Source organism: Cricetulus griseus, chromosome 3 (assembly GCF_003668045.3).
Source record: "Cricetulus griseus strain 17A/GY chromosome 3, alternate assembly CriGri-PICRH-1.0, whole genome shotgun sequence".
Classification (NCBI taxonomy): domain Eukaryota; kingdom Metazoa; phylum Chordata; class Mammalia; order Rodentia; family Cricetidae; genus Cricetulus; species Cricetulus griseus.
The window spans coordinates 181,861,778-181,882,059 of NC_048596.1; the positions used below are offsets into that span (position 1 = coordinate 181,861,778).

General features: G+C 45.5%; 2 protein-coding genes across 3 annotated transcripts in view; both read right to left on the bottom strand.

Moving 5' to 3' along the window:
* The window catches only part of Atp6v0d1 (ATPase H+ transporting V0 subunit d1), a 43,063-nt gene extending 39,792 nt beyond the window's left edge, over positions 1 to 3,271 (bottom strand). Inside the window, exon 1 of the mRNA XM_027405834.2 lies at positions 2,999 to 3,271. Within this exon, the coding sequence (XP_027261635.1) occupies positions 2,999 to 3,128 (130 nt within the window). The 5' untranslated portion in view covers positions 3,129 to 3,271. The remainder of the gene's footprint in view (positions 1 to 2,998) is intronic.
* Positions 3,272 to 3,871: 600 nt separating this feature from the next.
* Positions 3,872 to 18,425, bottom strand: Agrp (agouti related neuropeptide). Of its 2 annotated transcripts, XM_035442638.1 has the most exons (7): positions 18,367 to 18,425; positions 16,446 to 16,591; positions 14,097 to 14,277; positions 4,794 to 4,915; positions 4,546 to 4,677; positions 4,307 to 4,389; positions 3,872 to 4,110 (listed from the first exon to the last, which is right to left on the bottom strand). In XM_035442638.1, the coding sequence occupies exons 5-7, from the start codon at positions 4,673 to 4,675 to the stop codon at positions 3,928 to 3,930; spliced, it is 396 nt and encodes a 131-aa protein (XP_035298529.1). In that variant the 5' UTR covers positions 4,676 to 4,677; positions 4,794 to 4,915; positions 14,097 to 14,277; positions 16,446 to 16,591; positions 18,367 to 18,425; the 3' UTR covers positions 3,872 to 3,927. The 2 variants fall into 2 exon arrangements, with proteins under 2 accessions (XP_035298529.1, XP_035298528.1); XM_035442637.1 differs by lacking the exon at positions 4,794 to 4,915 and having other exon boundaries at positions 4,307 to 4,677.
* Positions 18,426 to 20,282: the final 1,857 nt, after the last annotated feature.

The following is a 20,282-nucleotide window of genomic DNA, read 5'->3' on the forward strand; positions in this document are numbered from 1 at the left end:
TCAAGAAATGTCTAGAAAAGTATCAATAACAAATATCACAGGAGTTGTGATTGAATGGGTGCAACAACATTCTAGTCAACCACTGCTAGAGTTTCAAAGATGAGGTAGGCAGCCAGGTGTGGTAACTCACACTTGTAAACTCAGCACTGGGAGGATTACCACTAATTCCTGTCGAGTCTTATACAGTAAGTTCTAAGCCAGCCTGGCTACAGAGTGAGATCCTGTCCCAAACAAACAAACAAACAAACAAATAAATAAATAAATAAGGGGCTGAAGAGATGGTGCCTCAATTAACAGCACTGGATGCTCTTCCAGAGAACCTGGCTTCAATTCCCAGCATCCACATGGTTCACAGTCATCTGCAACTCTTTCTCTGGCCCTCAACAGTACCCAAACTCACATGTACATGTCACACATACATATGCACAAAAAATTAAAAATAAACACAAAAATACAAAAACAATTCCAGCTACTTAGAAGGCTAAGGTGGAACACAATATCAAAGTCAGCCTAGGCTACAGAGTACAAGCCAGCCAGTGTAACTTAGAGAGGCCCAATCTCAAAATGAAAATAAAAAAGAGGGCTGGAAGTCAGGAAGTGGAGGTGCACACTTTAATCCCAGCACTTGAGAGGCAAAAGCAAACAGATGACTGAGTTTGAGGCCAGCCTGGTCTACAGAGTAAGTTCCTGGACAGTCAGGGCTACCTGTCTTGAAAACAGAACAACAAAGAGGGCTGGGGCTACAGTTCAGAGTTTAGACCACTTTCCAAGTATCTACAAGGCTCAAATACAGCACTGAGAAAAAAAGTGGTAGTGGGCCAGTGCTTATGGGTGGAGAAGGAAGCAAAGAGAACAGCAAATTATAACAGACAATATAAGCTAACATTTACTGAACTCAGACTTTTGTCTTTGACCCTTACTGGGTTCTTGGTGCTGGGCTAAGTGTTTTACACGAAGTAGCACCGTGGCCATTTCATAGCCTCTATGAGATGGATGTTGCTTATATGTCAGATGACTTGAGTTCTGTGTCCAGAGATGTTAAACAATTTGTCTAAGGGAATCCAGGAATTGGCAGGTTGAGATTCATGTTTTCTGGACTTTGAAGTCCTATCACATCTGTGCTGGGGTATACTGTGCATAAAAGGGAAGGGTATGTGTGAAAGAGGAAGGGTCCCTAAATGCTATCCTAAAGGTCTGGATGATGTTCCACAAGGGGACCCATTGCTTATCAGTTTGGCAGGAAGAATGCCCTAGTATGTTTATTGTTGATGATGGAGTATCTGCTGGAAACACAGGAGCACAGATTCCCAGAAACTCTTCAGGGGAGCAGGCAGCAGCTGGAGTAAGGAAAGCCAAAAGAGAAGCCAAAAAAGGCAATAGTGTTCACCTTTAGATTTACCCAAATAAGGCTCTTCCTCAAAGAAAAAAACTAAACATCTTTGTAGCAGAAAAAAAACCTTCAAGTTCCAGTGAATCCACAGAACTCACATTAAGTGCCAATTAGGTATTAGGCTGTGCCCCAGACAGCCTCTCTATTTCTCCTCTTCCAACAATGAAGTCAAACTAAGTTTTGTGGCTGGTTCCCACAACCCAGCATCTTGAAGCATCCTCCCCTCCCCATTGCTACTCATATAGTGAAAGTAAACAAATTTCCTTGAAGGTTAACATTAAAATCATAAAATCTACTACTGCACTTTAACTTCAGTAAGTATCCTATTTTAACAATATTTTTCACTTGACAGGTCTAGTTTTCAAGGTAAATACTAACTGAATGAGCTCAATTTAACTCTAGAGGTGTTCTGATGAAAAGTTTCTAAATTGGGTAATCACCAAGCCTCCTCCTGCCAGCTATAAATATCTTTCTTCAAAGGAATCATTTATCCCCATCCTGCACTAGCACCAGGTTGGAGGGTCTGGAATTAGGGACATCTCTAACTTAGTAAATTTGCTACAGATGGGTCTGAAAGTCGTTTTACTAAATTTAGAGTAGTGGCTCTCAATCTTTAATGCTGTGACCCTTTAGGTTGTGGTGACCACCCAATCATAAAATTATTTTCATTGCTATTGTTATGAATTGTAATGTAAATATCTGTGTTTTCCTATGGTTTTAGGCAACCCCAAGGGGGGTCGCCATCCACATGTTGAGAACAGCTACTCTAGATTTAGTGTTAAGAAAGGAGCTTCTAGGACTGGAGAGATGGCGCAGCGGTTAAGAACACTGACCCTTCTTCCAAAGGTCCGGAGTTCAATTCCCAGCAACCATATGGTGTCTGACAACCACCTTGAATGAGATCCGGTGCCCTCTGCTGGCATGCAGACAGAAGACTGTATAGACTGTATAAGTAATAAATAAAAAATAAAATCTTTAAAAAAAAGGGGGGGGGCTTCTGCCACTTGTGTGGGAAACTACTGTACCCACTCGCTGGGGGTTGGGTGGGAGTTAGGGCTAATAACTTGTGCACGAACTTCAGATTCCACCTGGAAGACACTGCACAGCCAGCGGTTCAAAGGTGGGAGGAACCTCTCACCAAACTGGCTTACCAATTCCCCAGAAAGGCTCAACACGCAGTCCAACACCAAAACACAATGATTCCAAAGACCTTGGGGGAGGGGAGAGACTTTTCCACCTAACTTCCCTATGCATTGTCACCCGGCAGGCCTTGGGTTGGGCCAGGGTGAAGAGGTTTGTAGGAGGACACTTCGAGCCGGCTAATCAATCCTCAGGGGCTCATCCTTCTAAATTACAGGATTAGCTCAACGAGGTTAGAGGCAACCTAAGCAGAGGCAAACCACTGCGGTTTTTAAAGTCTTGTTTATGTCTGGGCCCCGCACAGAGCCGTAACCACAGGTAGACTCCCTTCTGACGTGCCCGCCATCCGCTCGCGGATTCCCAGAGGCCTCGCAGGCCTTCAAGACCCTCCGTTTCCGCTTCCCGGCTCAGGGCGGCCTCCATTCTGGCCTTTCTGGGCCCCTCATACAGCCCGTACCCGCGGCTCACCCTCCAGAGTCTCGCACTGCACCAGGTTGAGGTAGTCCGCCTGGCTGAGCACCCCGGCTTTCAGGCCGCGCACTAATCCCTCCAAGTAGCCATTGTCCACGTTGAAATAAAGCTCCGGGAAGAACGACATGGCTGCGGCGGGGGCGGCGGGAGCGGCGGGACCAGAGAGCCCTGATGAGCCCGCACGCAACCCGACTTCGAGATCAGCTGACACGGCGCCCGCAGAGGGCTGTCAAGTACGTCAGGTGACGCAAAGCGTCTCACGTGACCACAGCCGGGCTGGCTTTTAAATGTACCCAGCTTCCGGGTAGCCTGGCGCGCAAGCCCTCCTCTGGGGCGCCTGCGCACTAAGGCGAGGCGGGCCTTGGGTGCCTGGCGGAGAGCAAAGCAGCAGCAATGCGGGAGGTCGACCGCGTGGTGGTGCTAATACCCGCAGGATTCGAGCGGGGCCCTCAATTTAGTGTCCCCGAGTTAGGCACTTCTGTGTGGCTCCGTTGGAGCCAACCAGGTAAAGGTGAGCGTGTGTGCTGTTCCTTACGCGGCCGAGACTGTCTCATTACCAGAGGTCCAGAGAAAGGGGGGGGGGGGGGTTTGAAACCAATGTTTAGCCACCAGCTAGACTTTACACCCCGTAAGCCGGCTTTCCCTGCATTTGTTACCCTAGATTCTCTGAGGCTGGCGTGTGGCCTCCTGCTTTCCCCACAGGGACCTGGTGCCTTAAAAATCGCCCGTAGACGTGGCTCAAAAGATGGAGTAGCCCAGACCCTGAGGTTAGGTTATCGTTGTAGTGTGTGTAGTTCCGGCATAACGACGCCCCCTACCCTCCTGTGAGACCAACAACCCTTCGACAGCCACATTCAAAATAACCACAGCTTTAGGGTTGGTCCCGTCCTTTATTCGCGACTCTGCCTTTGCCCAACATCCATTGATTAGGTGCGGCTGCAGAGATTCGTGGCAGTACCCAGCTTGCGGCAGTAGCAAAAGGCATTGAAGAAGCGGCAGTAGCACGTGGCGCACGGATCGCAGCAAGGTACTTGCTGTCCCAGACAGGACTCGTGCAGCCGTACACAGCGACGCGGAGAACGAGTCTCGCGATTCTGTGCATCTAGCACCTGCATTCATAGAGGAACAAGAACGTCTGACCATAGGTTCAGGAACTCTCCCACCCCGAGCCCAGTAGGATGTCAGTGGAGTGTGGGGCAGGGAAGGTCTACAGTTCTGCCCAGGTTAGATGATCCAGAAGAGGGGAGAGAGGATAGTATCTGATGCTGCCTACCTGCTACTTTATCCCTTTCCCTGAAGAGTTACCTCCGCCAACGCTTCTGCCTTCTGCAGCAAAGCCTCTTCTGTTCTATCTGCAGTTGTCCTCTTCGGGCCATTCAGACTTAGACCTGGAGCAGAGGATGTGAGGGCCACACCCACCATGCACCAAGTGTGCACCTCCAGGGTTGGGATTGGGATTCGGGAATGAGGGCTTAGCCCGAACAGGCAGATTTGTGACCAACAATTGTCCTCACCCCACACATGCCCACCCTGACCATACTCACCTGGGAATTCTGGGAACAGGGCCTGGTCAGGCCTTCTGATGCCTTCCAGGGGTGCCAAGCGCATCTGGACCCCCAGCGTGGGAGGCAATGCCAGCAGCAGGGCACAGCTCAGCAGCATTACAGTCAGCATGCCTGGCTCAGCAGAAAAGACCCCCCCATTAAGTCTCCTCTCATCCTTAGAATACCCTACAAATGCCAAGAGAGATAACCCCAGGAAGTCAGAATTCCTGTCTAGCCTTTGCACTTACCTTTGCTTGCTGATCCTTGCCTAAAGAGTTGCTGGCCACTTGTGCCCTGAGCTTATATGGCAGGGTCTAATAAAGGGCCCACACGTGACTGCTTCCTGCAGCCAGGGCTTGAGGGGCCCTCCCTGAAAAAAATGGGACACAGTTTGGCTTTCTCCTTAGAACCCTAACTATTGGGAGAAGTACCTATCCAATTTGGCATAAGCCTCTAGGAACCAATTAAATTTTGGGAACAAAATAGGGTGTCCAGACCCTAAAATTTCCATAAGACCAGAACCTAGGGATGGGTCAGGCTAGAACCATTAGCAATAATGAGACAGGCGGCCCTGTGATCTTAATTTAATTTCTGGTCCCACAGATGTTCACTTAGCCTCTTTATAGCATGTTGTTTTCTTTGCTTCCAGGAACTTTGATCAAGGGCACCAAAGGGCCAGTGAGTGTCACCAGCCAGGAGTGGAGTAAAAAACTAGACCCAAGGTTTCTTTGGAAGACAGGTCAAAAAACCTCTCCCAGCTAAAGCCACACCCTCTGTCCCTACCTCATCTTTCCCTTCTTTAAGACCCCCACCACTGTTCCTGTCCCCAAGCCCTATTCCACCTAGGGTTTCTGTAAACCAAGGGAGCAGAACGCACTGTTCCCAGGGTGGGCACACGGTTTCAGAGTAAAAAGCTTTCAGCCTGCCTGCTTCATTAGTGTTAATGGCAGCTCCCTTCCTCCCTGTGTTGTCAGGTCTCTGCCCACGCCGGTCTCATCAACTTGGGGACATGGTGAGGGCTTCCCATTTGTGAATGTAGCAGGCCCCATGGGACCCTTTTGTTTGTTTGTTTGTTTTGTTTTTTGAGACAGAATCTTACTATGTAAGACCAGGCAGGCCTCCAACTCACAGAAATCCACCAGCCTCTACCTCTTAAATTCTGGGATTAAGGCATTCACCACCACACTTGGTAGGGTTTTTTTTTTTTTTTTTTTTTTTTTTTGGTTTTTGGTTTTTGTTGTTGTGTTTTTGGTTTTTCGAGACAGGGTTTCTCTGTGGCTTTGGAGGCTGTCCTGGAACTCGCTCTGTAGACCATGCTGGCCTCGAACTCACAGAGATCCGCCTACCTCTGCCTCCCGAGTGCTGGGATTAAAGGCATGCGCCACCAACGCCAGGCTCTTGGTAGGGTTTTTGATGTTGTTTTTGCATGCATGCATGTATGTGCACCATGTACATGCCTGGTGCCCAAGGAGGTCGGAATAGTGTTTTTGGATCCCCTGGACCTGGAGTTATGGATAGTTGTGAGCCACCATATAGGTGATAAATAGGAACTGAACCTGGGTCCTCTGCTGAAGCATCAAATGTTCTTAACCTCTGAGACAACTCTTTAGCCCCTTGGTTGGCTTTAAAAAATCATCATGGGGCTGGAGAGATGGCTCATGGTTAAGAGCACTGGTTGCTCTTCCAGAGGACCATGGCAGCTTACAACTGTCTGTAACTCCAGGATCCAACATGCTCACACAGACAAACATCAGGCAAAACACCAATAAAATAAAAATAAATTAATTTTAAAAAACCATTCATATGTTCATTTGGAAAAGGAATACAGAATGAATCATCTTGGAGACCCCAGTACAATAAGAAAAGCTGAAAGAATTGTAAGGATATAGCCAGTTCATATGGACTCTTCTGATTGGTGGTTGCCTGAGGAAAACCTCCCACCAGGAGTGAAAACTACAGACTGCCCTCTGGGAGCCTTCACCTGGAGTACACATCAGTTAATGTTTGGGTTCAAGCTTCATGGGAAAGAGGTGCTCTGCAGAGAATGGGCCTATAGCAAGCCTGTTCACAGACAGACATTGATAGCTGGGGTCCAGCTGGCATTGTATTCTCCTGTAGGTGACTCAGGGTACAGTCCTCAGAGCTCAGGGGCTACTTTCTCCTTCCCAGGTTGGAAGCATGAGGAGCTTGGGAAAGCCCTTTTAGGGGAGTAGTCCCTGAACTCACCCTTTAGGACAGCAAAGGGCAGCCCTTTTTTCTCCCCTGAGAATAGTATAGGCAGTCACTGAATAGGAAGTCACTGATGAGGCTGTCACTGAATAGGCCTGCCATTGATACCTGTTTGGAAGATGATCTGGAAGTTTGGTGCCCCACTTCTGAACTTTGTCTTCTATGGAGTGACAAGGGAAAGAAGTAGGGCTATATATTAGCTGTGTCACTTGGAACTCAAGAACAGCAGTACATGAAGTGTACGTGAGATGCTTTCCCAGATCTTGTTTATTTATTTATTGGGGTTTTTTGTTTGTTTGTTTGTTTGTTTGTTTGTGTGTGTGTGTGTGTGTGTGTGTGTGTGTAGCCTTGGCTATCCTGGAACTTGCTCCATAGTCCAGGCTGGCCCAGAGATCCACCTGCCTCTGCCTCCTAAGTGCTGGAATTAAAAAAGTGTACCACCACTGCCTGGCTCCCGTATCTTTTCTTCAGCCTCTATTACTGGAGATTCTGGCTGGAAAGGTTAAGCAGGGGTAGCTTGTGAATTGGAAAGGTGCACCAATGAGCTGAAGCACACTTATAATCACAATACTCTGGAGACTGAGGCAGGAGAATGGGGGCTCTGGAAACGTAGTACCTATCCTCAGGACAGTTCTTCAAGTCCCCACTAGTGCCTCCTTCCACTCTGAGGGTCAGCTATCTTCACCTGGTAGTATGTGCACAAGAGTATCAGCCCATTGGACAGTGGCAGACAAGGGCTATGGTGCTATGGGGCAATCCATGACCCTGGTCAGGTCCAGTGGAAGAGACCCAACCATCAAAATACAGTGCGATAGGTGATACGCAGCAAGGTGGTGTCTACCAGCAGGGACATTCAGTTAACAAAGCCATATGCTGTGTTAATAAGGTTCTCTGGCAGAAGAGACAATCCTAAACTTGGAGCCTCAGAAGCTTTCAGATCAGCAGGACTACTCTCAAACTCTTCTCTGACTTCACAGCATTCTAAAGGAAGTAAATGTCAGGTCTGCTGATGCATCAGGGTCCAACAGACACTGCAGAAATAACAGGACATTACCCCAGAAATACAGAAGGAACTGTCTTAAGAAAGAATTCATCCAATGTGGAGATCCAGGATAATTATCATAGCTGTTGTTTGCCATTAGATAAAAGAATTATCTTTACAATAAAGAACTTCCTAAATGGCAAATGAAAATTGTATATTGAACATAAATAATTTGAAAATATTAAATATAGAAAATTTAAAAGGACCAGGTGGTGGTAGCACACACCTTTAGTCCCAGAACTTGGGAGGCAGAGGCAGGCAGATCGCTATGAGTTCGAGGCCAGCCTGATCTACAGAGCTGTTCCAGGTTCAGGCTCCAAAGCTACAGAGAAACCCAGTCTCGGGGGAAAAAAAGAAAAAGAAAAGAAAATATTTCACTACAAATGTCAACTTTAAAAATATAGTGACGAACCTTTCCGCTGACCGACCCAGGAACTAGAGCCCTCATCCAGTGGAAGCAGAGAAAGACATCCACAGAAATACACTGAGCTGAAATCGGGAATTTAGTTGAAGAGAGGGAGGAATGAAGAGCGAAGGGGTCTGTACCAGATTGGAGAAACCCACAGGAACTGTTGGCCTGAACAAGGGAGAGCACATGGACCCCAGATGCTGTCCAGGAGGCCAGTACAAGACTGATCCAGACCCCTGAACATGGATGTCAATATGGAGGCCTCTGCACTCCAGGGAGCCTCTGGTGGTGGATTAGTATTTTTCCCTGGTGCAAGAAGGGACTTTTAGAGCCCATCCCACATGAACGGTTACACTCTGGCCCTGGACACATGGGGAAGGGCCCAGGACCAGCACAGGAAGATTTGGTGGACGTTGCAGAGCCCCCTTTGAGGGCCCTACCCTGCCTGGGGAGTGGTGGGTGGATGGGGTGGGGGTAGGCTGGGGGTGGGGGAGGAGGGATGGGGGTGAGGGGAGGGAGAGGGAGAAGGGACTTACATGTGAAACAAGCTTGTTCCCTAACTAGAACTAATAAATAATAATAATAAAAAAAAATAGTGACATGGGCTGGAGAGATGGCTCAGAGGTTAAGAGCACTGACTGCTTTCCCAGAGGTCCTGAGTTCAATTCCCAGCAACCACATGGTGGTTGACAACCATCTATAACGAGATCTGGTGCCCTCTTCTGGCCTGCAGGCAGAACAGTGTATACATAATAAATAAAATGTTAATAAAATAGTGACATAAGTCATGTGCAGACGCACATATCTGTAATGCTGCAAGTAGGAGAGAGGTCATGACTTGAGGCCAGTCTAAGCTACATTATAAAATACTGTTGTTATTTTAAAGCTAAGTGTCTAGGTATGCCTTTAACCCCAGGAGGCAGATGCAGGCAGATCTCTCTGTGAGTTCAAGGCCAACCTCAACAGTGAGGACTATATAGAGAGACCCTGTCTCAAACAAACTTCAACAGGCTAAGTACTTTGACTCAAGAATGTCCAAGGACCTGTTGGTCCAGTTTGGGCACTCACCTCAGGGAAGGCTTCCTAGGGGAGGAGACCTTTCTTTGGTCATGAAACTTGAGTAGGAGTTAGGGAGGGCTGGGGCAGTATAAGTTCCTTGGATTCATAACTGACACACTGTTTACTACTCAGTATGGTTAACACTGCTTAACACATACTCTGTCTCAAACCTGGTTCTCTCCCAAAGGTCCAGCCCAATGAATAGTTAACTTTTTCTGTTTCAACTTTAACTGGGAAGCCAGCCATCCTCCAAGGTTCAGCTAGTGAGTCATCAGCAAGCATCTGTAGCCATCACTCCATTGTACAACTTCTGTGAGTATTCATGGGCGCAGAAAATCTGCTGCCATAGAAACCAGTATCATCCATAAGTGCAAGTAGAGTCCAGGGGAGAAAATCAACATGTTTACACCCTTTGCCACTCCAATCCCCTTTGCCCTCCAGTGTTGCCCTAAACATGGCTTGAATTACTTGACATAATTCCCTGTGTATACATATATCTATATCTATCTATCGATCTATAATAGATAGATCAATAGATTGATAGAGGTAGAGTAACTTTTCTAGGTGTGCATGTGCCCATGCAGGCCCAAAGTTGTACTCCTCCTTGATCACCCTCCACCTTATTCCTTGAGGCAGTCTCTCAACTGAACCCAGAGCTCACCCACACACTAGTTTAGCTAGCCAGATTACTCTGTGGATCCCATGTCTCTGCCTTCCAAGCACTAAAATTACAGGTGGGTTGTCATGGGAACCTGGCATTTATATGAGTTTTAGCATCTAAACTTTGGTCCTCACACTTGCACCAGTGCTCTGACCACTGAGTCTTCTCTCCCGTCCCTACCTATATTAATTTTTGAAAATAAGCAATCTTTGATTTAATTCAATTTATTTTACTTTTATTTATTTGGTGACAGGGTCTTTATGTAGCACTGGCTGGCCTGGAACTCACTATGTAGACCGGGTTGGCCTTGAACTCACAGAGATCCTCCTGCCTCTTCCTCCTGAGTGCTAGAATTAAAGGCGTGCACCACCATACCTGACCCTATTTTATTTTTTGAGACAGAGTCTCAGTATATATCTCTGGCTAACCTTGAACTCACAGAGATCTGCCTGCCTGTCTGCCTCCCAAGAGCTGTGATAAAAGGTGTATGCCACCACCCCCAGCCTCAATTCAATTTTTGTTACAATTAGAATCTTCTGCCTTTTTTTTTTTTCATTGTGAAAATGTATTTTTGTTTTGTTTTGTTTTTTGAGACAGGGTTTCTCTGTGGCTTTTGGAGGCTGTCCTGGAACTAGCTCTTGTAGACCAGGTTGGTCTCAAACTCACAGAGATCCGCCTGCCTCTGCCTCCCGAGTGCTGGGATTAAAGGTGTTCGCCACCAACGCCCGGCTGAAAATGTATCTTAAGAAAAAAATTTAGTTAACAAAAAAAAAAATATTTTCTGTCTTTCTAATGTGTCCTGCTTTCCTTAGAGCTAGAGTTGGAGTATAGTTTGCCTCCCTCCCCAACGCAGGTTTTTGTGGTTAAAGTCTAACCCCCAGAGGGCAGTACTGAGGGATAGTAGAATCTTTAAGAAGGACCTATTTGGAGGTTTAGGTCATGGAGGAGCTATCTTCCAAGAACCTGTAAGTTCCCTGCCATTGATTTCTTAGAAAAGGGACAAGCGGGGCTCCACTCAGGTCCCCACTGCCTATTGTGTTATGATAAAGCTCAAGGTGAATCTTGGTGGAGTCCATGGCTGGCAATGTTGACTGAGGTGGGGGACAAACATGCCAGGCAGACAGAGCTTAAGTGAGAAATTTTATTAGAAAAAAAGGGGGGAGGGGTGGGGAAGGAAAGAGAAAAGAGGTAGAGAGACACAGAGACAGAGAGAGGACAGAAGAGAAGAAGGAGACAGAACAGTCTGTCTGCCCCAGGGGAACAGCAGGAAAGAGTGGGAAAGAGAGCATAAGTGGGCAGGGTCTTTCTTTAAAGGGGTCCTTTGCACCTGTGTGCAGACTACACAACAACGGAACCCTGGGCTGCCTGAGTGCATTCTGCCAGGTGACAGGGGCAGGCCAGCGTAATGCCTGAGTCCTCACATATTGGAAAGGTGACTGTGTGGCCTAGCCTGTACTCGGCCATCTGTCACTGGACTCTTGCCAAGTCTGCAATTTGCCACATAGTCTCTTCAGCCTTTAAAATTGTGAGCTAAATAAGCCTTTGGTTTGTAATAGAATTTTTATTTATTCTTTTATAGCTTCATACATATATGCAACATGTTTTGATCATATATATCCTTTCATTCCCCTTGAACACCACTGGAGCTTCCCTAACAAGTCCCCTTCAAAAACTTTTTTTTTTTTTTTAATAACCCAGAGTCCGATTAGTGCTGCCTGAATGCATGTGACACCAATGAAGAAAAATAACTCGCTCTCTTCAGTAGCTATCAACTACCAGATCTCATGTAGCTGCCACTGTCTTGTACTCCTGATCCTCCTGCCTCAGCTTCCCAAGTACTGAGATTATAGCTGCACCATTATATCCAGCTAAGCATTTTTCCCCATAAAAGTCCTGCTTCAGATATTTTATTATAGTGGTGAAAAGCACTTCTACTACTACTAGTTCTCTGAGGTTCTTGTTAATTTTTTTTAAGTTTTTTTTCTTTATTATGTATACCATGTTCTGCCTGCATGTGTCCCTGCAGGCCAGAAGAGGGCACCAGACTACATTATAGATGGTTGTGAGCCACCATGTGGTTGCTGGGAATTGAACTCAGGACCTCTGGAAGAGCAGCCAGTGCTCTTAACCCCTGAGCCATCTCTCCAGCCCTTTTGTTAATTTTTGATACAGGGTCTTAGGCTGTAGTTTAGACTGGCCTAGAACTCAATATGTAGTCCAGGCTGACCTCAAACTTGTATTATCCTCCTGCCACAGCCTCCCAAGAGCAGGCATTCTCCGTATGTGCCACTATACTCAGCTTTTGGTTCTGTTTTTTTAATTTTTTAATTTTAATTTTTTATTTATTGGTTTTTCAACACAGGGTTTCTCTGTAGCTTTTGGAGGATATCCTGGAACTCCCTCTGTAGACCAAGCTGGCCTTGAACTCTCAGAGATCCACCTGTCTCTGCCTCTCAAGTTGTTATGATTAAAGAATTCCATTCTTGCCGGGCGTTGGTGGCGCACTCCTTTAATCCCAACACTCAGGAGGCAGAGGCAGGCGGATCTCTGTGAGTTCGAGGCCAGCCTGGTCTCCAGAGTGAGTGCCAGGATAGGCTCCAAAGCTACACAGGGAAACTCTGTCTCGAAACCCTCCCCCCCCCACAAAAAAAGAATTCCATTCTTTGGGAGATGGTGGATTCAGTCAGTGTTTCTCATCAGTTCTTGAAGGCCTAGGACAGGGGAATGACTAGACAAGAAGGAAAGAAGCCTTGACAACAATAGTCTCTGATCCTGGCAGCCTAGCAGATGATAAGTCTCATTTTACAGAAAAGTTTATATGACTCAGCAAGGAAGCAGATGTCAGGGGAACTGGACCAGATTCCTTCCATTGCCTGGGCCTACTCAAATCCCCTCCCTTGCCTGAGGTCCTTGGGGTTGAAGTCAGAGTTCTCCAGAGTAACAGAATTTATGGAATGAATGAATCTCTCTCTGCCCTCCCCTCCCTGTATATGTGTGTGTGTGTGTGTGTGTGTGTGTGTCCATGTATATATACATATACATTTACATATATATTATTGTAGTCCAGCTAATCCAAAAGTGATTAGCTATGAATGGAAAGTCCAAGAATCTAGTAGTTGATCAGTCCACGAGGCTGGGTGTCTGAGCTAGTCTTCAGTATTCACTGGAATCCTGAAGAAATGGGCTCTAATGCCAGTGAAGGAGTGGATTTGCCAGCAAGGTGAAAGCAAGTCAGCAAAGAGCAAAATCTTCCTTCTTCTATGTCTTTATATGGGCTTCCAACAGACGGCATGGCCCCAATTAGATCTGGATTAAAGGTATGTCTTCTTACCTCAAAGATCCAGTTAGAAATAGATCTTCTCACTTCAAACTAATCAGAAATCCCTCACAGGTATGCCCTCCATTTGGGAGGTTTTAGTTAATTCCAGATGTAATCAAGTTGACAACCAAGAATAGACATCACAGGCAAGTGTGAGGAAGGAACTCTGATCGAAAGCTGATCCAGTAGACAGCTATATTTTGGTTGCTATCTCTGCATCCAAGGATAAAACCCTCAACAGTGTCACCCTGTTGACTAACAGGGATAGGCCTTTGTCTCTCAAAAGCAGTAACTGCACTTGACTAGCTGAATGAATGCAAAGTTTATGACATTTCTGAAAATAAATCAATGCTGGTTTTAGAATCTAACCTGCTCTCCAAACATGATTCCCTAGGCTTCTGCTTCTGGTTTAACAGCCCATCCCCTTTCTCACAGTAACTCTTATACTCTGGCCTAAAGCCTGAGGGCTTTGGTGCCTGACATCTACTGTAAAAGGGTTTCTCTTCTCACCATGTCCTCCTTCCAATTACCTGAACATATCAGAGATTTATATACTCTGAACTGTAGGAGACAGGCTGTATACTTAGATGAGTTTCAGAAATTGTCAGGTTCATGCCCACATGGAAGCCAGTTTAAGCCTGAATCAACAAGGTATCAGGGATATAAGAGTGATCATAGCAAGAACAGCAGGATTGGCTTTGTCCTCACCAAAATGAAGGATCTGCAATGGTCTGTGTCCCAGAGCTACTGGAGAAAAGGAGGTGAGATTGACCCTGGGCCATACAAGTCTCCACACCACCTCAATCACATCCTGGGCTTGGCAGACTCTTACCTGTGCTTGGGTCCCATCAAGGTATCAGGTGGCAAACACCAGCTTGCAGGCAGGAACAATGCCAGCAGTTACTGTTCCAGTTCTAGCCTTTGGTTTCATCTGTCACTAGGGCTCTCGAGGGGCACAATAGGACAATGGGCACAGTGTCTCTCAGTTCCCCACTGACTGTTAAAGCTGAAATCTGTGGATTACAAAGGAATCGGATCTTTAAAGGAGGTATGCAGACAGAAATGTGGGATAGAGACAAGAGTCCCTCTCCCCAAGGCTTTAGCAAAAGCTGTTGGTATGTTCAGGAGGGACAAACATGATTCCTTTCTCTGGGGCTTTTGGGAGAAAGGCCTAAGGAAAGATGTGGTATTTTAAAGTATGAAGATTTGGGGTTCGTACCTCATCTAAGTACCTATCTTAGTTAGGGTTTCTATTGCTATGATAAAGTCCATGATGAAAAGCAACTTTGGGAGGAAAAGGTTTATTTCAGCTTATAGCTTACAGCTTATAGTCCATCATCCAGGAAAGTCAAGGCAGGAACCTGAAGGCAGGAAATGACTTCTTATGTGTAAAAGGAAAAATGAAAAACCCACTCCTATTTATTTTATCTCACTGGACCCAGCCCCTTTACAGGGTGTAAGCAGCTAGTGTCAGAGACAATAAATAGTGCATGTTTGTGTCTGTGTGTGAGTGCATGGGGGAAATCTGAGGACATCCTTCCATCCACAGTCAATACAGGGTTACAGCACCACTGCACATATTGATAAGACTAACATTTCTCAGCTGTCCGTTCTTTGCAGAATTTTATTAAGTTTAATGAGCTCCTTCATGCTTGGATATTAATCCCACCTTTCCCAGGAGCAGGACACAGTCAATAAAGGCAGCTTTGGTTTTTTGAGACAGTGTTTCTCTGTGTAGCTTTGGAGCCTGTCCTGGAACTAGCTTTTGTAGACCAGACTGGCTGGCCTTAAACTCACAGAGATCCACCTGCCTCTGCCTCCCGAGTGCTGGGATTAAAGGTGTGCACCACCATCAACTGGCAAAGAGTAAATTTTTTTTTTTTTTTTTTGGTTTTTCGAGACAGGGTTTCTCTGTGTAGCTTTGGAGCCTATCCTGGCACTCACTCTGGAGACTGGCCTCAAACTCACAGAGATCCGCCTGCCTCTGCCTCCCAAGTGCTGGGATTAAAGGTGTGCACCACCAATGCCGGCTGAGTAAACTTTTTTTTATGCCTACTATCTAGATCCTTTCATAAACTGAATTAGAGCTGGAGAAATGGCAATGGCACAGTGGTTAAGAGCACATACTGCTCTTTCAAAGGACCTAAGTTTCCTCTCAGCACCCACACTTCAAGGCTCACATCCACCTACAACTCTAGCTCCTAGGTGCCTTTTCTGGATTCTTCAGGCACCTGTACATTCCCACCTACACACACATACACACACACACACACACACACACACTAATCTAAAAAAAATAAAATTAAGTATTCTGTCATTGCATCTCCACGATGCTTGCTTATCATCTATCCATCTCTCTGTAGTTAAGGGTTTGTCTTCTTTGATTTTCTCTAATGAGTACACATTGCTTTGTTGTTGTTGTTCTTATGAGACACAGTGACCCAAGCTGACACTGAACTTGCTAAATAGTAAAGGATGATCTTGAACTCCTGATTCTCCTGCTTCCACTTCCTAAGTGGTATGAATACAGCATGTGCCACCACTACTGGCTCTTTTTTCTTTCTTCTTCTCCTCCTCCTTCTTTGTAGTGCTGAGGGCCTCAGGCATGCTGGACAATGATCTGCCATTGTGTTATATCCTCAGCTCTATAATACATTTATACCGAAGTCAGTAATATTTTGTATATGCTAGGTATGTAATAATAATCAGGTTTTTTTCTGAGTGTTTTGTTATTGAAAGTAAATATACGCCCCCTTGTGACTACATGTTTACCTGCACTTCCCTTTTGGAACTTCCTCATAGCCTGTCACATGGTCTCTGTTTTACACACACACACACACACACACACACACACACACACACACACACACACACGTTAGGTCTCAAACCTGGGACAAACTGGCTGAGGTGTCTATTAACATATCAAAGCAGACGTTGTCTGCTGGCCTCTCTCAGCATTGCCAATACCTGTTATGGAGACACCCTGGATGGCACACCGTACCCTCTACCTACAACCTCTCCAGTCCCTGGCCTTCCCCTAGCTTCTCTTCCCTATATAACCCAGCCCTTTTGGCTATGCTCCTCTCTTGCCCTCTTGGTCTCCTGGTCTCCTAGCTCACTCCTGACCTCTTGGCCCCAGGTTGCTGTCTCTTCCTCTCCCCTCTCCCTTTACCCCTCTCACATGGCCTGGTTCAGTCTTCTGCACTCTTCCAGATGCCTCTGTCTCTGCCTGTACTCTCTCTCCCTTTTATGTATAATAAAAACCTCAACTCCTCAGGAGCAGCCATGTCCTTTTATTTATATTTTTTGTTCATCTGGTGCCCAGACCTGGAAGGAAGAGAGAGAAAGGTCACAAAATAAAATTCCACTGGAAGGAATTCCTATAAGCCTCCTTTAATTCGTTTTGTTATTTTTTTCATTCATCCTCACCCCCTCTACTCTACCCTCACCCTGCTCTGTCTTCTCTGTGTTCCTCATCAGATTTCAGAAAATGACAACAACAAAAACTAGCTCTATGCTAAATGACTTCAGGCTGTGTGTGTAGCTCTGCTTCTCAGAGAACTAAATTGGAATCTAGAGGTTCCTCTAGAATTGATGAACATCAGTCAGAAGCACCCAGACATTGCACAATGGATGGGTGCATAATTAGTTTTCATATGAACAGACTCTACTTTGGTTCAAGAGTTTGTCAAAGCTCAATTAGCATCTCAGCATCATTTAGTAACTTCATAATTGCATGGACTCCTTGCTCCAAAGGGTCTATGATTAGTTTCATGCCCTGCTGTTGTCTTGAAATTCATAAGCTATTAAGTTAGGCACTCTGCCTTTACTTTCCCGCATACTATGTCTTGGGTAAAATGTTTCAAGATCAAGGCAAAATAAGTGAGCCAATTTGAAATAATATCCAGAAAGTAGTTCTCCACGCAAGTGAATATACTTAAAAATAAGCAGCAGAAGACTGGGTGTGGTGGTGCAGGCCTCTAATTCCAACACTTGGGAGGTAGAGGCAGGTGGATCTCTGTGAGACTGAGACCAGACTTGTCTAAATAAGGAGTTCTAGGACAGCCAGGACTACATAAAGAGACCCGGTCTCAAACAAAACAAAACAACAACAAAAGAATAAACTGAGGATTACAATTGAGACTATGCATGCTATAATGAATCATAGGCACACCTAGAGAGACAAGGAAGGACAAAGATTTTTTAAGATGAAGTATCATAAGTAGTTTTGAAATAATTACTTTTTCTACAAAGATCATCAACTAGTTGGCATCTGTTCAAGGCTGAAGAAGCAGTTTCAAGGTAAGTGTCCTTATAGAAGTGTGGGGTGGTATGTGTGTGTGTGTGTGTGTGTGTGTGTTGTGTGTGTGTGTGTGTTTACTTTTGTGCAAAGTTGTGGTTTTTTTTCTTTTCTTTCTTTTTTTTTGGAAGTCATTAAAATAGTTTTTATCAAGCACATGTGTACATTAGAACTCTTACCTCATGGTCTCCTTCATTTTGTTAGGGTTTGGCATAAGTGATTCTGACAACTTTGCTGTCATTGTTTTTGGGATTTTTGTTTGAGACATTTTGCTATATAACCACGGCTAGCCCAGCACTCACTATGTAACCAAGGCTGGCCTCTAGCTCATAGCAGTTTTCTTGCTTCAGCCTCCCCAGTCTGGCTTGATTCACGTGAGTAAATGAGTCTAATGGCTGAGGAATGATAGCTCTGAAACATATTAAAAGCATTGCCAAAAGTGGTGATGTGCACATGTAATCCCAACTACTTGGAGGCTAAACGAGGAGGATTAAAAGTTCAAAGCTGGGGTGGGTGGTGGTGGCACACACCTTTAATCCCAGCACTCAAGAGGCAGAGGCAGGCGGATCTCAGTGAGTTTGAGACCAGCCTGGGCTACAAGAGCTAGTTCCAGGACAGCCTCCAAAGCTATAGAGCAACCCTGTCTCGGGGAAAAAAAAAATTCAAGGCCTATTTGAGAGACTTAGTAAAAATTTTCTGAAATAAAAATAGGGCTGGAGAAGAAACTGATGGTTATTGTTACAGGGTGTTCTAATGAAGAAGAAACAAGTAACTTCTAAGCCAGGCTATGGTTGGTTCATACCTTTAATCCCAGCACCTAGCAGGCAGAGACAAGCAGATCTCTGTGAGTTCAAGGTCAGCCTGGTCTTCAGAGTGAGTTACAGGACAGCTAGGGCTGTTACACAGAGAAACCCTGTCTCAAAAAAACAAAAAAGGAAAAAGAGTGAACTCTAAAGGTGATTTTTCAAACTTCATTTAAGCCTACTTAATTCATTAACCACATTCATAACTTTGCCTTCTTTCACCAATATATTTGTAAAACATATGTTTAGCTGGGCATGGAGCACACATCTGTAATCCCAGCACTTGGGAGGCTGAGATAGAAAGATTGCCAGGAATTTGAGACCATCCTGGGCAATATAGTGAGTTCCTGGCCAGCCTGTACTGTGTACGTAACAAGACCCTGTCAACAAAACAGCAACAATAAAGCATTTTTAAAATTCTACTGGGCCTTTGACAACCCTCAGGAATTCAACACAAACACTCCTCCAGCCTTTCAAACATTTGCTGAGATACTGCACATTCCATTCAGATATGAACCCCATCTGTCAATTCTATCAAAATCCCACCCTACTCCTCACCCAGCTGTCATAGATTCTCTCAAAGTGTGTGTTTGTATACAAATCCTATAGTTTTCTAGATTTCTAGGGAGATCCAAAGACTGTCATTATGCAGACACCGAAACAAAGATGGTTTCATGATTTGTAGGATTTTGAAACTGGGAGAGTTTTAAAGTTCTGCAGAAGCTCCATTCTGGGCCCCTTGGATACAAAGCCCTGTTTTAATGAGGGTGCCCAAATCTAGGGAAAAACTAACAACTCTGCTGCCTCTTGTGATAGAACAAATCAGGGTTTTAGATAAGAAAAGCCAGGGCCAAGTGTGGGCAGTGTGAAAACAGCAGTGCCTGAGCTGCTCTCAGGTTTCCTGTGAGAAATCCCAGTGGAGAAGGCACTCCTGGCTGCCTAATGAGTCATGGGCTTTATAGGCCAGGGAGATGGAAGTAAGCAGATTCCAGGAAGGAAGCAAGGAGGGCTCTCAGGGAAAGTTTTCCACTTTAGTGTGAAGCTGTCAAGCCACTGTTCCATGCTAAAAATTCAGAGAAAAACAGCAGCAAGAAAGACTAGAGAGAGCAAGTGAATCCTGGCAGCTCAGACGAGAGATGCTGCACATCTGGGCCGTCTGAAACAAACAACCAAGATGGCATGGTCTAGACAAGGCAAGAGCGGAAAAAAAATATCTCAGGGCACAGGCTTCTAGCCACTCACAACGCAGCAAGTAATCATTGAGCATGCCATCACATTTGTATTAAGTGACAAAGAAGCAGCTTTGGGAGGGGAGCAATGGCAGAGATTTGGGTGGCTATTCTAAAGAAGTCAGTTCAAGGAAAGTAGTTTGGTGAACAGAGTCACAAGAAAAAAAAAAGGATGGATCCTTTGTATTTATTTTTGGTTGTTTGCTTAGTAAATTTGTTAAGGTAGAAGGGGCACCTCCTAAGTGCCAAGTGGCATCCTCTTTGGCACTTTTTGTTCACTTACAGAGAAATTTGGTTCTGTTTACTGAGGGCAGGCAGAGGACACAGCAGTATCAAAGACCCAAGGTGGGACCCTGAATTCTCAGCGGAGAGTTCCCGTGATACTGGAGCACAATGGTTGTTCAAAGGCTGAGGGATAGTGAAATAACCTTAAACTCCAATCCGGTAATGGGTAGAATAGGTCTGGGGAAGCCAAGGATGAGTGGGGGAGGTCCCACTCAGCACATTCTCTTCTGTATGACATTAGAAATAATTAACCTGGGACCCATAACTGCTGCCACCAGCACCTTTTAGGAATTCAGGCCCTCCCTGAATGACGTATGGCCATCATTCCCACTGCATAGCTCTGAAGGAAAAGGGAGTCTCACTAGGATGTCATCAGATATGTTAACCTGTGGTCACTGAAT